Raw genomic sequence first — 15,000 nt, forward strand, 5'->3', positions numbered from 1 at the left:
TGAAGCTTCCAAAGCAGTGTTAAACCGCAAAGTAGCATAACATGAACTTTCCTCACAGCGAACGAACGCCCCAGAACAGGAGCAATAACACAAAGGAGGGACGAACTCAACCTCCTGTAGAAGAACAGAAATCCTGAAGACTGTTTTCCAACTTCTTCCAATGAGGGAACATGTCTGCAGGAAAAACTGAACACAAAACAGAGTCAATCAGGGAGGGATTATGGATTCATCTGCTGTGACTAAAGGAAAATTACCAAGGTAAGAACCTAATTTTCCCTTCCTTGTCATCAGCAGCAGATGAATCCATTACGAATGGGATGTATCAAAGCAATCTCTACATAGGGCAGGGACAAGCCACACCACGCGCCAGCACTTGTGCTCCAAAAAGCGCGGCCCTCCTGGCAGCCACGTCCAGCCTGTAATGTCAGGCAAAAGAAAGCTTAGAAGCCCAAGTTGCTGCACTACATATCTCTTGAAGAGAGAGTGCTCCAGTTTCAGCCCAAGAGGAGGAAATTGCTCTTGTGGAATGAGCCTTAAAAGGCGTCAGGCGGAGGCCAACCAGACAGCAGATTTGCAGAAAAAATAGCTTCCTTAAGCCAACGGGCTATAGTAGCTTTAGACACTGGATACCCTCTGCGAGGACCTGACAACAATACAAAAAGGTGATCAGAGGTCCTGAAAGCATTTGACATCTGCAGATACTGCAACAGAGCCCGGCGCACATCCAGGAGGTGCAAATGCCCAAAGGATTCTGGAAACTCCTCCCTAGTAAAGGAGGGCAAATAGATAGGCTGGTTTAGGTGAAACGCTGAAACCACCTTAGGCATGAAGGAAGGCACAGTACTTACCGTTACTCCGGACTCTGAGAATTGCAGAAAAGGGTCTCGACAAAACAGCGCCTGGAGCTCAGATACCCGTCTCGCCAATGCAATGGCCACCAAAAAGACCGTCTTTAGAGTCACATCCTTCTCCGAAGCTTGCTTCAGCGGCTCGAAGGGCGAACACTGAAGAGCCTTTAATACTATCCCCAGGTTCCAGGCCGAGCAAGGGGCCCGCACGGGAGGCCGGAGCCGAAGCACCCCTCTCAGAAACCGTGCAATGTCCGGATGTGAAGCCAGGGAGAGGTCAGCGACCTTGCCCCGAAAGCATGACAATGCTGCCACTTGATCACGCAGGGAATTATAGGCCAAGCCTTTCTGTAAACCATCCTGCAGAAAGTCAACTATCGGCGAGACAGAAGCCCGAATGGGTGTGATCACTTTAGAAGCACACCAAGCCTCAAACTGGCGCCAGGTCCGAGCATAGGCAACGGAAGTGTAACGCTTGCGTGCCTGCAAGAGAGTGGAGATGACCTTGTTAGAATAGCCCTTATCTCTCAATTGCGCCCTCTCAATAGCTATGCTGTAAGAACAAAGCGGCATTGATCCTCCATGGTCACCGGGCCCTGCGTCAACAGGTTCGGAACCAGAGGCAAAGGAAGGGGAGCCTCCACCAGCATCCGCCAGAGGTCCGTATACCACGGCCACCTGGGGCAATCTAGGGCAATGAGGATCACCACTCTTTGATGTAGCCGAATTCGCAGGAGGAGCCGCCCTATTAAGGGCCAAGGAGGGAACACATAGAGGAGGCCCGGAAGCCAGGGTTGAGCCAAGGCATCCAACCCCGCCGAGCGAGAATCTCTCCGTCTGCTGAAAAAGGATGGGACTTTGGCATTTGTGCTTGACGCCATAAGATTCATTACGGGCTTTCTCCATTTGGCACAGATCTGAAGGAACACTTCGTCTGCCAGTTCCCACTCCGCTGGGTCGATTTGATGCCTGCTTAGAAAATCGGCTTGCACGTTGCTCTGACCTGCTATGTGAGCTGCTGACAGAAGCTGCAGATGTAGCTCGGCCCAGTGGCATATCTGAGCGGCCTCCACTCTGCACTGAGTTCCACCTTGTCGATTTATGTAGGCCACTGCTGTCGTGTTGTCCAACAGAACTCTGACAGCCAGTCCCTCCAGGGTTTTGTGAAAGGCCAGAAGCGCCTGAAATATCGCTCTCAGTTCTAAGCGATTGATGGACCACCCCGTTTCCTCGGGTGTCCACAGACCCTGGGCATAGCTTCCCTGGCAATGTGCTCCCCAGCCCTCAGGCTGGCATCATTACCACCAGGCACCAATCGGGAAGCGCTAGCGGCATTCGTCGCCGCAGCATGCTGTCTGAGAGCCACCACTCCATACTGAGTCAGGCTGCAGGGAGCCACGTGAGTCTGCGTTGATAATCCTGGGACATCGGAGACCATCGTTGAAGCAGGGCAATCTGCAGAGGTCTCATATGCGCTCTCACCCATGGCACCACTTCTAAGGTGGCCATCATCAACCCCAACAGCTGGACAATGTCCCAAGCTCGCGAGCGAGGCATCCTCGGGGCAGACGGACCTGATTCTGAAGCTTGCACCGCCTTTGGTTGGGTAGATAAACAAACCCCGAGGCCGTGTCAAACCGAACCCCCAAATATTCTAGAGATTGAGAGGGGGTCAGGTGACCTTTGGGTATATTGACGACCCAGCCCAGAGATTGCAGTACTGAGACCACTCTAGCTGTGACATGATGACTCTCTTTTGCCGAGTCTGCTCTGATGAGCCAGTCGTCTAGGTACAGGTGAACCCGGATACCCTCTCACCTGAGAAAGGCAGCTACTACCACCATTACGTTTGAAAAGGTTCTGGGAGCTGTGGCGAGACCAAAAGGCAAGGCCCGAAACTGGAAATGTCTTCCCAACACCGCAAATCGAAGGAACCATTGGTGCAGGGGCCAAATAGGTATGTGCAAGTAAGCTTCTTTTAGGTCCAGAAACGTGAGGAACTCTCCTAGCTGTACCGCCGCAATGACAGAGCGCAGGATTTCCATGTGAAAATGCCGCACTCTCAGACTTGTTGACTTACTTCAAGTCGAGAATGGGCCGAAAATACCCGCCTTTTCGCAGCACCACAAATTAAATGGAGTAACGACTGCAGTCGGGTTCGGCGGGAGGCACAAGGATCACCGCCCCAAGTTGCAACAAGACTTGTAGGGTCTCCTCTATCGCCGCCCATTTGAAGGCAGTACCGCATCGAGACTCCACAAACACGTCTCTCACCGGGGCATTGAATTCCAATCGGTAACCTTCTCTGATCAGGTCTAAGACCCACTGACCCGAGGTAATCTTGGTCCACTCCTCTAGAAAGAAGGAAAGACATCCTCCTACAGCTGTAAAGGAGGAGTGGACCGGCGCACCATCATTGAGAGGGTCGCCCTTGAACTCCAAGCCTAGCACCGGCCACTGCGGATCGCTTGTCCGAGCGAAAGGAGTTCCTCTGCTGAAAACGGGCACGTTGAGTAAACCCAGCAGAGCGCCCCGGGCGATACCTTCTAGCTTCACAGAAGTGAGGTCTAGAGGAGAAGGGAACCACCTGACCCTTGGAAGAAGGCCGCGGCCTATCCTCAGGTAACCGCTGGGATTTAGCATTTCCCAGGTCTTTAACAATCTTCTCCAACTCCTCTCCAAATAACAGAAGTCCCCGAAAGGGCAACTTCATCAGCCTTTGCTTAGAGGCCATGTCAGCCACCCAATGCCGTAGCCATAGAATGTGGCGGGCGGACACTGCCACAGACATCTGTTTAGCCGAAGCTCTAACCAGATCATAGAGGGTGTCAGCTAAAAATGACAAGGCCGACTCCATGCGCAGTGCAACCACAGCGAGGGACTCCGCACCATCCACGGGCTGTTCCACTCGAGCAGCATAAGAACTGCAAACAGGCGCCCTTAAGGCTAGGCCCAAAATCTCAAAGGGCCGTTTTAGCGCTGATTCCAGGCGCCGGTTCTGAATGTCCTTCAGGGCGACCCCTCCCTCTACTGGAAGGGTGGTCTTTTTTGTCACAGCCATGACTAAGGCATCCATTTTAGGCATCTCAAAACGAGCCAAGTGCTCCTCACTCAGAGGGTAAAGATGCCCCATCACCCTGGCCACTTTCAAGGGCCCTTCTGGGTCAGCCCACTGAGCAGAATTAAGCTCTTGGATGGAGTCATGCAAAGGAAAGGCTTGAGCAGGCTTCTTAGTAGGTTGCTAAAGTCATGTGAGCCTACTCAAGCCTCAAGTTGGCTGCCAAAATATGGTTATTTACTTCAGACCAATGGTCCATCTAACCCAGTATCCTGCACCCAGCAGTAGCCAAATCCAGGTCACAAGTACCTGGCAGAAACCCAATTAGTAGCACCATTCCATGCTACCAATCCCAGAGCAAGCAATGGCTTCTCCCATGTCCTAGAAGGAAATAATCCTAATTTACCTGAAAAACTGGAGAGACAAAATTCAAATATGGTACCATCTTCAAATATTTATACCAACATCAAATGTGAACAGGAAGCTGCATTATGCTTCTTACTAACAGCGCCTGCAAAGTCCTTACCTCTCCCAAATGCTGCTAAGTTTCATATGGTGACACTTGAAACTACTCTGCCAGAGAACAGGAAATGGTAAGTGCAAGCAGCTATATCATTTCTAAATGACAGCACACTGCATACATCCACAAGAGGCAAAGAAAAGCAAACCAGAATAACCACAGCAACTAAACCTCTAACAGTTATCTACACAAAATCTAGTACACCTGAAATGTGTGGAAGGTTCAGTGCATTATCCAATACAGAAAGTTATTTGCACTTGTGCAAGACAACATAATGTACCAATGGAATCACAATAGCTACACAAGGGAAAGTCCACTTTACCCTTCCCAACAGCTTTATTTGTATCATCAACAGAGCACAGTAAAAGGCTGGATAAGACACTGACATTCACCTCTAGGTCACAGAAAACTATGCAGCAGCTAAAGTTTTCAGTCACTATTTGTTAGGAACTCCAAAACTCATGATAGGATAGACCTTTCTACAATTATTAGTGTTTTTTTCTTCTTTTTTTCTTTTTTTTTTTTATTTTAAACCACCTTAATCTGATAAGGCTAGGTGGTATATCAATTTTTTTTACTAAACTGTAAAGCATCTGTGGTTTTCAGTCCCGTTACCAGTTGATGAACAGCCACTAACATCAGTTTCAGCTGAGGCTAAAGGCTGACTTGCTTTCTCACTCTTGAGTGCTCCCTTAGAAGCACAGTGGTCACAGGCTTGCACAGCCACTGTCCCTACATCAATGTCCAGCACTGTGCAACTGACACCTCTCGTAAGTACTAACTGCACTAAAAAACAACAACAACAAAAAACAGCAGGAAGCCAACTATAAAAGCGATTTGTTGCTTTTTCTAAGCTACCCAATTTTAAAATTTTGCACATATAAACTATTTCTTCACATGATAAACAGCTCTATGGAACTAAAGGGGTCATTTACTAAAGCGTGCTGGCGTTTTCAGCAGGTGCTAAAAATATGTGTTTGCTAAATGCTAAAAGGCGCCCATAGGAATACATTGGTGTCTCTAGCGTTTAGCACACGCCTATTTCAGCGCGTGCTAAAAACGTCAGCGCACCTTAGTAAAAGACCTCCCTAACATTGAAGGCACTTGAAGCCTATATACCACAGGTTCTCGACTCAGTCCTCAGGATATACCCAGCCAGCCAAGTTTTCAGGATACCCACAATATGCATGAGATAAAATTTGCATGTACTGCCTGTATGCAAACCTATCTCCTATATAATCATTGCAGGTATCCTGAAACCTAGGCTGGCTTTGTGTGTCCTGGGGACTGGGCTGAGAACCCCTGCTATATACAGACACCAAGAAAGTAACAGTGGGCATTTCAAGTTTAAGGAAATAGCAAGAATTTTAAAAAAATGAAGCATGCACTAGCATTGCAACTGACCAGCACATACCTAAACTAATCACGTAAACTTTACAAAAGAGAGAGAAAATCTTTTGCATTATTCTTAAAATATTCAAAAGCTTCCACTGAAAACTGACAGCAAAACTAGAGATACAGGAATATTTTGGCATTCAGATGTCTCGAGTCAGTGTGCCCCAACTAACACATGCAGAAACAATGACAATGCACAATTTCATCCCTTCCAAAGAGCTGTATACCTACCTCCTTATTAGTAACATGATCAATCTTCTGCTCTGCTCCTTTAAACCACTCATGTGTTCATATGGATGTCACTGGCTAGGGAGCTCACTTTACCAAAATCTAACCCAGGTTTTGCAGGAACTTTCAAAAGCTGGCAGGTATGACAAGAAGTACAATGGAACCAATAGTCCCAATATCCAGTTCCATCAACATTGAAGGCAATCTGTAAAACTGCCAAGCTTTCCCAGCTGAAGGAAGTCTGCTCTAATCCAAATAGTTCTCAGCAAGTCTGTATAACAATAGGCATGCCAAGCCAAGGAGAAACCCAGAGTCCTATGCAAGGTCAGGCCTACAGCTAGTTTTAAAGGTAACAGTAACACAGAAAGGAGCTGAAGCCACAGACTTCAAAACCGGAGTGAGCTGTCATCTTACGGGCATGGAGGGCTCAATTCTCCAAAATCATTTTGGGCCTTTAACATAGTAAATGACAGTAGGAAAAACAAAATTGGGCCATCCAGTTTTTAGATAAGTGTACAAAAAGGCCCAAGAGCAAATTGGCGCCTCCGCCTTCCCCATATGCCTTCTGCATGACCCTTCAACCACTATCAGACTCCATATCAGTTAGGAATATGTATTCAATTTGTTAAGGCTCCTTAAAAAAAAAAACCCCACACAGCTGGTACAATCAATTTCATGCACATTACCCTACAAATGAATATTTATTTATTTGTTGCATTTGTATCCCACATTTTCCCACCTATTTGCAGGCTCAATGTGGCTTACATTATGCCGTAATGGCAATCACCATTTCCAGAACTAAGAAATACGTGTTATTGCAGTAAAATTCATAGAAGATAGAATAAATTATAAAGTAAGTTAGACAGTCAAATATAGAAAGTTCATATGCTTACAAGTCAATTCCCATGCATTAAAAAGTTCAACAATGAATTCAAAAATTTTAGCACACGCAAAAAACAGAAAAAAAAAACTGAACTTTTCCTGTGCACATGCCTAGACTGAGTCCTCCAGGGAAAGAAAAAACCTACAATACCCGAATTTAACTCACCTTGAACTACAACTGAAAAATGCATGGAATAGAGGCATAGCCTAATGCAGTGTTTCCCAAGTCAGTCCTGGAGTACCCCCCTTGCCAGCCAGGTTTCCAGGATATCCACAATGAATATGCATGAGATTAATTTGCATATACTGCCTCTATTGTATGCAAATCTCTTTCACGCATATTCATTGTGGATATCCTGAAATCCTGACTGCCAAGGGGGTACTCCAGGACCAAATTGGGAAACACCGGCCTAATGGTCAGAACACTGTCCTGAAACCAGGTGAGCTCGGTTCAAATCCCACTGCAGCTTCTTGTGATCTTGGTTAAGTCACTTAACCCTCCATTGCCTTAGGTACAAACTCAGACTATGAGCCCTTCAGAAACAAAAAACAAATAATTACCTACTGTACCTGAATGTACTTTGTTTCAGTAGCTTTCAGGCAGTACATAAGAAAATAATATTAAATAAAATCAGCCTTAAAAATCTCCTCACCCCTACTTAATAAAAGTAGGGTGGGCTAGTATTCCTTTCTACTACCAATGCCAGATAACTCCACCACTGTTCAAACAGGCTATGCATGCTTTGTTTTCAAACAAACCACACAGGAGGAAGGTGTGGTTGGGGCTGCCTTGGGGACTACGAACTCACAATGTAGGGCACATTATGTTCCACCTGGCTCTCTTCAGCAGTGACTATGCACCAGTGCTGTGAGTACGGAGGGGCAAGCTGTGGTGGGGCATGAAAAGAAGTATGGGATTTTTCTCTGATTAGCAATCACATCTTCAGCACAACAGCTGCCTGAAGTGGTGTATAACATTAATAATTAAAAGGCTCAAGAGCACAAAAGAATCAAACAATAACAATCAAAGGCGCTTTTAAAAATCCACATCTTTAGACCCCATTTAAAACCAAGAACATCTTGGCACCATCACAATTGTTTATAGGAAGGGCATTCCAAAACCCAGAGCTATTACTGAAAAATCTCTTCATCTAGTATTCTCTAATCTGGCCTTTGTCACCGAGACAATTAGAGTGATCTTAAATTAAGTGCTAGTTAATAATACTTCAATGTATTTTTCAAATATGGCCGTGCCATGTCAGGAACACATTTAAATGCTAGCACTAAAACTTAATTGGACCCTAAAATGGGATAAGGAGACAGTGAAGCTGCTGTAAAACTGGGGAGCTATGCTTCCTTCTCTTTGTTCCAGTCAATACCCTTTTTCCCTCACATTCTGAACACTGCAGTCTATTTAATGCTCTCCAGGAACTCAGTATACACTGCATTAAAGTAATCTAATGTTGATGTAACCAGTGTTGGCATCACTGTCTTTAAATCAAACATTTCAAAATGATTTTGTTTGACTCATAAGTCATAACAGCTTGGACAATATGCTGGAATACAACCATACTGCCAAAGCCCTAACTTTCTGACAGTGAGAACACATTCTCATCCATCTAATGATCAGAGGCATAATCAGCCACCCCCACCCCCACCCCACCCCCTTACACCCCTACAACATAACTCCATTTCTGCCCACTGAGCTTCAATATCTTTTGCTCCAATCACCTTGTCTCTGCTTCCTGATACCTATTTATTATGCCTGTCCTTCCTCTATATCAACCATGCACTGGAAAGTTAAGTGATTATCTGCCTAGATAAAATACCGAAGTCCAAAGCTAAATGGCTTCTCTCAGTGGTTGTAAATAAACATTACAAAAAAGAAGGGTGAAAGTAAATAACTATGGATGTTTGGGACTGGCCTGAAAATTGCTTAGTATGACAGACTTTCAGCTTTCTTTGACAGATGGTTACCACTGCAAGACACTTCCATCTAGTCTTGTATTCTCCAAACTTGGAAAATTATGAATCACTGTGTCAAATGCAGCAGCTAGTAATTTGTATGTGGGGGTGATCATTATAGATCTGTCCAACCATCGATGAATATCATTTACAAGGCCATCACTATAGTCTCTAAATCCTGTCAAACATCCAAATGTAATCCAAATGTAGTTAAACATGCTTTTCTGGGCGGACTCAAGATGGCCGTTGCGGAAGCATGACTTACCTGCTAGCTCTCTGATTTTCTTCATTTTTGGAGATGCCGAAGAGAAGGGGCTGTTCTGCCTCCACCGCTCCTCAGCGGAAACTCCTTCCGCAGGAGGAATTCAAACATACCTTCAGAGAGTACCGGTTCCATTGTCGTTGGAGAGAAGCCCGTTAGTCTGCCCCGGAGTGAATGGAGACCCCAGAGCATCCCCTGGGCTACAGCTTTCGCTCAGCCCCGACGCAAGAGCTCCTCCTCCACAACCCTCGAGTAGCAGTACTCCACTGTTGGCGTCCTTAACCTCGTTTCCCACGTCTGGTACGGGAGAAGAAAGACGGGAGGCGCTACAATCAACCAAAACTATTCGGGCAGTTGGAGAACAGAGAGCCCAGATGGAGCCTTTAGCAACTTCTTTGGCACCGAGGGAGAATGAAACTGGAAGTTTGGAGCAGGTAATCCCGACTGGAGAGACAGAGGTAACATTTACACAATTTCCTGTTATAATCAATAAACCTAAAGAAGTTACCCTGGATAGCTTATGGACTCTCATAGTGGACTTAGGGAAAGCAATGTGTCCTCAAATACAAAAATGAACTCAAAATTTATCTGTTTTAGAGCAGAAAACAAAAGATATTGACCTCAAAGTGGAGACTTTAGAGCAACAAAATAAGGAACATGAAAAAGAGGTTCAAACGCTACAATCCTACCAAGAGAATATGGAATTTCTTGAGAACTCGGTAAGGAGTAACAATCTCCGTTTCTTAAATTTTCCTAAAAAATTTACCATTCCTCCGAGAGATATGTTAAGAAAGTATGTGAAAGAAATACTTTGAGTGGCTAAAGAGGCCATTCCTCCATTTTCTCTGACTTATTATTTGCCTACAAAATCACAACAAGATCAAGATAATCAAGAATGGAATGTTTCAGTTCTATTAGAATCATCAGAATGACTCGGTAATACCATCAATGTTAATTGCTACTGTAGCTTTAGCTCCAGACAAAAACTGGTTACATAACATAGTAGATGATGGCAGAGAAAGACCTGCATGGTCCATCCAGTCTGCCCAACAAGATAATTCATATGTGCTACTTTTTATGTATACCTGACCTTGATTTGTATCTGCCATTTTCAGGGCACAGACCGTAGAAGTCTGCCCAGAACTAGCCCCGCCTCCCACCACTGGCTCTGCCACCCAATCTCGGCTAAGCTTCTGAGGATCCATAATGACATTATTCTTTAAGAATAAAGAAAAAACATTTCTGGGACAAGAGAATGCAAATATTTCATGACGTTTCCAAAGATACTCAAAGGAGACGCCAACAATTTCTTCTTATGAAACCGGGGGTTCTTCAGTTAGAGTCTACTTTTTTTTTTTTACGATTTCCCTGTTAGTTGTTAAGTATCAGTTGATAAAATATGTCCTTTTTGAACTTACCCAACTAACAGCTTTCTTAACAGCTAGGAAAAAATAGTGGGGGGGGGGGGGTTTAACATCGGTTCTCTTGATAAAAGTTAAATGTAAGAACCACTTGGGTATTCATGTAAAGCAAATTCATTTAAGTAATTTGTAATTAAAAATTATATTTCCATTGTGTAACATCTTGAGTCCCAGAATAATGGACTTGAATAATATGGCAGAAGATTTGCCTATTTTGTTTTAGTAAAAGAATGTTATGCCAGTATTTTTACTTTTCTGTACAAGTTATTATACTTGATTGTGATTAAAAATTTTCATAAATAAAAAAAACATGCTTTTCTACACTACTTGGTTAGAAATGGCAGATTGGAAATTGACTGATAAAATTAGCCAGACTTCCCTTTTTTTAAATAAAATTAAAAAAAAAGACCTCACTAACACTGTCTTTAATGTAGCTGGAAATCTCCTTCCCTGGAGTAATGCATTTATGATTTACATGACCCAGCCTTTGCCAATTCCACACGCCAGGATGGGTGAGGATCAAATTTACAATAGGTCAAATGAATCAAAATTTTGATATTTGTAACCTGTGGCTCGGCTTATTGAAAGAGACCCACTAGATGCCTGCACCCTCTCCTCCAATTCAACCCTCACTTCCCTTACACACAGATATATCTGAGACACATCATCCCTTTTCCAAAAATCATCCACAATGCCTGTGTTTACTTAGTTGTTGAGACATGCCTCATCATACAGGGATTGTAAGCCTGAGGTTTTGATAATGGATAGCAACTCTTTTTCTGGTTGTTTAACTGCATGCCCATACCAATCACAGGCTCAGTTCCAGATCACAAAAAAACGTAGCCTCCCCCAATATGCATGAGATTCCTACTCTCTTTCTGACACCAACGTAACTTACCTCCAACAACTACTGAAAAAGCATCAATAGATCAAAAAAAATCAAAATACCAAAAAAATGCTCCGATTCCTGTGCCTCCCTTTAATGCCTGTCTCATTACACCTTCCCATATGTATATTAAGACACATTGCTTAATATACATAAATAAATAAACCTATTCATATATAGAAAATGTAATTTATAAATGCGGATGTTGGTAAATGCAAACCGCTTTGGTTGTAACCACAGAAGGGCGGTATATCAAATCCTACTCCCTTTCCCTTTATGCTCTTTAGTTGGAAATGCCACAGCATTATATGCAAATTGACAAACACACATGAAGTTATCTTCCTAGGTCTCCATCACTATGCCGAATCTCAGAAAGTTTACAACTATAACTTTAATTCGCATGTATAAAAAGTGGGGAGTTGTACCATAAATTAAATAATTTGGATTTTCCTCTTTTAATCTTCGTCTTCCGACTACTTCCTATAGAGGCAGGACCTGTAAGGATCTTCACGCTTAGTTAACGCAGACAGCATTGGGACCGGAGTATTAGTAGGGTGTATTTTTTTTTTTTTAAGATTCTGTCCATAACTTGAGATTTTAGTATTTGTATTCAACTAATAGGCTTCGATTCCGGGTGTGGGGAGCAGGGTGGAGCTGGGGCCGCCGGGCTCGACAGCACAATCCTGGCACATAGGCTCGGCTTGCTTGGGGAGTAACCGGGATCAGGGGGATTTCCCAGCCCTGTGCGGGTGAGCAGAGCCCATTCACTTCCTGACTTTTCCCAGGCAAGGGCAGCAATCGAGTACACATGCGTGAATGGGGACACAACGAGACAGCAAAGGGAAGCTGGGGTGGGATCATACGTTTTCTACCGGGACACCTGCGAGCGAGGCAGCGGCCCAAAGTTCCCAGAACCCCCCCGCCGACGGCTCACCTCTTCTGTTCATGGGCCGGAGCCGCACGGCCACCTTCACTTTGGAAGAGTCGCCCATCCCGGCCACCGCCGTCTCTCACCATCCACGGGACACTGCCAGAAAAAAAAAAAAAAAAAAAAAGGAAAGTCAAAGGGAAGAGGAAGGGCGACGCACTGCGTCATGACGTAACAAGCCCCGGAGAGGCTCCTTGGGTCACACACTGGGGCTGATCGTGCAGAACCGGAGGTTCGGACGTCTGCCTGCTGGTCCCGCCCCTCCCGCCACGCGTCTCCATGGAAACAAAGCCCACCGTAGTCTGCCTGGTAGTAGTAATGCTAGATAAATGGACCGCTGATGCATCCCTTAAAGCTGATGCACAAAATATATATATATATGTCGGGAATTTGAGTCTGAGGTTTGAGAAAGGACCCTTACAACTTTCGGCAACAAATATTTTAGCCCAGTAACGTTCGGAAAGGAAAACGGTTCTGTTCGCTTTGGATTATTGTTGGATCCTGCCATGTCATGGATAGTTGTAAATAATTCCGAGACGTGAATAATCTGAAAGGTAGGTAACAGGTGGACTAAGAATTCACTGCAGAAGGTGAACTAGAAATGTATTCCACCTATTAATTTGAATGGGTTTCTCGGGCCCGTTTGCAGTTTTCGGACGCCACCTGCAGTCTGCATTTGTGCACTGCAAGTGGCCCCACCGAGAATGCCTGTATTATTCTATAGTATAGGACAACTCCCATGAGTTTTACCAACCCGTCCCCTTGCCAACATGAGATGGGTTCCAGTCCTTAACTGACTCCCACCTAATAGAGGGGCACTTTAGTAAAAGGGCTAAGTACTAACACGCGCGTAATGCAAGAGAAAACAGCACAACACTATTAAAGCATTTTGAGGTAATTCCTCCTTATCTGTGAGCAGTGGCGTTCCTAGGGGCGCTGACACCCGGGGCGGTCGCCGATGCGCCCCGCCCCCCCCCCCCGGTGCAGGGTGAACCCCCTCGTCACCCCCCACCCTGGCGAAAGAACTCCCCCCCAGCGGTGTGCACCTGGGGCGGGCTGCACCCACCGCCCCCCCCCCCTTAGTACGCCACTGTCTGTGAGCTAACCACACAATGTTTGTTTTTTTTAATATTTTGGGGAGCAGTGGCATAGCCACAGGTGGGCCTGGGTGGGCCAGGGCCCACCCACTTAGGGCTCAGGCCCATCCCAACAGTAGCACACATTTAGTGGTAGCTGGTGGGGATCCCAAGCTCCGCCAGCTGAAGGCTTCCCCCTGATGGTAATGAAAAGGCTACTCTCCATGATACCGGCACCTGCACATTCTCAGTTTTCAGCGAATGCCTGCAGCAGACTGCCAAGGTGGAAAGAAGTGTTTTCCTGCCATCTGAGATATTTTTTTGGGTGTGGGGGTGGGGGAAAACACTTGGTGCCCACCCAGTTCTTGCCTAGGCCCACTCAAAATCTGTTTTCTGGCTACGCCCCTGTTGGGGAGGGGGCATAGCATGAGTAGTCATAGTATGCCTCACCAGCTTTCGTCAAAGCAAATCTGCATATTTTGAGATGTGGCCATGACCACTTCCAGTTGCCTCACTAATCAGAATCAAAGACCCTCCAAGCCCCGCCTGTACTGCTCCTCCAGATGACATCACTGGATGTGGCATCATAGCCCTGCCCATACCTCGCCCCTTTTATATAACTCTGACCCTAACTCCAACTTATTTGCATAACCCCACCCCTTTTTGTCTTTCAGTGATGCCATGAAAAGTGATATAACTCCACCTAGACCAAGCTACTTTTTCAAGATGGCAGTGAGTACTGGACATCCCTATGCCACTTCCTGTTTCACACTATTCAGTGCCATCTTGGATGAGTCATGTGACATCAATCTTGCCCCCCACCCCCCACGACAGCCTAGGACGAGCATATGCAATTTGTGCAGCCACTACAGGCAGGCAAGAGGGTGAAAATATGCCCCCAAAATTCTCAGTTGCACCCCCTTTGCACCCTCAGTGCAGTTGTATGCTGGAGCCAGTGTGGGAGGAAGACGTTTTACCATTCCTACAGGAATGGTAAAAAAGTGTTGCTCCTGCACAGTGAAAAAAATCCCCAAACCACTAATACCATTGGTGTTTTCCTCTCTCTCCCTCCCACCCCCACCCCCTATCGCAGTATCTTACTTATGCAGCCAACAGCAGTAGAATCCCCACTGCAAGCCTGCTGCAGGACCTTCTCTCTTCTGGGTTCTGCCTTCTAATGCAACTTCCTCTTTTGCAAAACAGGAAGTTGCATTAGAAGGCGGAACCCGGCAAAGGGAAGGCCCTGCAGAGCAGGCTTGTAGTTGGGATCCTGTTGGTGTGTGCTGGCTGCATAAGTAAGATACTGTAACAGCGGGGGAGGGGTGAAGCGTCAAGGTTTATACTGAGATTCTGACCAATCTTGTAGAGAATCCAAACTTCCCGTCCACATAAAAGAATTTGTTGAATAATGCTATTAATTATATAATGATGATTTTACTGGGTAGTTTAAACAGGCTAGAGAGGGGAGGATATTTTTTATGTATAGAAGATTGATAATTTAAAAATGGAGGGAGGAAGGGGATTATGTATG

At 45.4% G+C, this 15,000-nt stretch overlaps 1 protein-coding gene and 1 long non-coding RNA gene across 2 annotated transcripts in view; one reads left to right on the forward strand and one right to left on the reverse strand.

Annotated features, from left to right (window-relative positions):
* The window catches only part of KIF13B (kinesin family member 13B), a 427,996-nt gene extending 415,513 nt beyond the window's left edge, over positions 1 to 12,483 (reverse strand). Inside the window, exon 1 of the mRNA XM_030198710.1 lies at positions 12,400 to 12,483. Within this exon, the coding sequence (XP_030054570.1) occupies positions 12,400 to 12,457 (58 nt within the window). The 5' untranslated portion in view covers positions 12,458 to 12,483. The remainder of the gene's footprint in view (positions 1 to 12,399) is intronic.
* Positions 12,484 to 12,614: 131 nt separating this feature from the next.
* On the forward strand, positions 12,615 to 14,202 carry LOC115465154. Its single transcript, XR_003941336.1, has 2 exons — positions 12,615 to 12,947; positions 14,144 to 14,202. It is a non-coding gene; the product is annotated as an uncharacterized LOC115465154 (long non-coding RNA).
* Positions 14,203 to 15,000: the final 798 nt, after the last annotated feature.

This window comes from Microcaecilia unicolor, chromosome 3 (assembly GCF_901765095.1).
Source record: "Microcaecilia unicolor chromosome 3, aMicUni1.1, whole genome shotgun sequence".
Classification (NCBI taxonomy): Eukaryota; Metazoa; Chordata; class Amphibia; order Gymnophiona; family Siphonopidae; genus Microcaecilia; species Microcaecilia unicolor.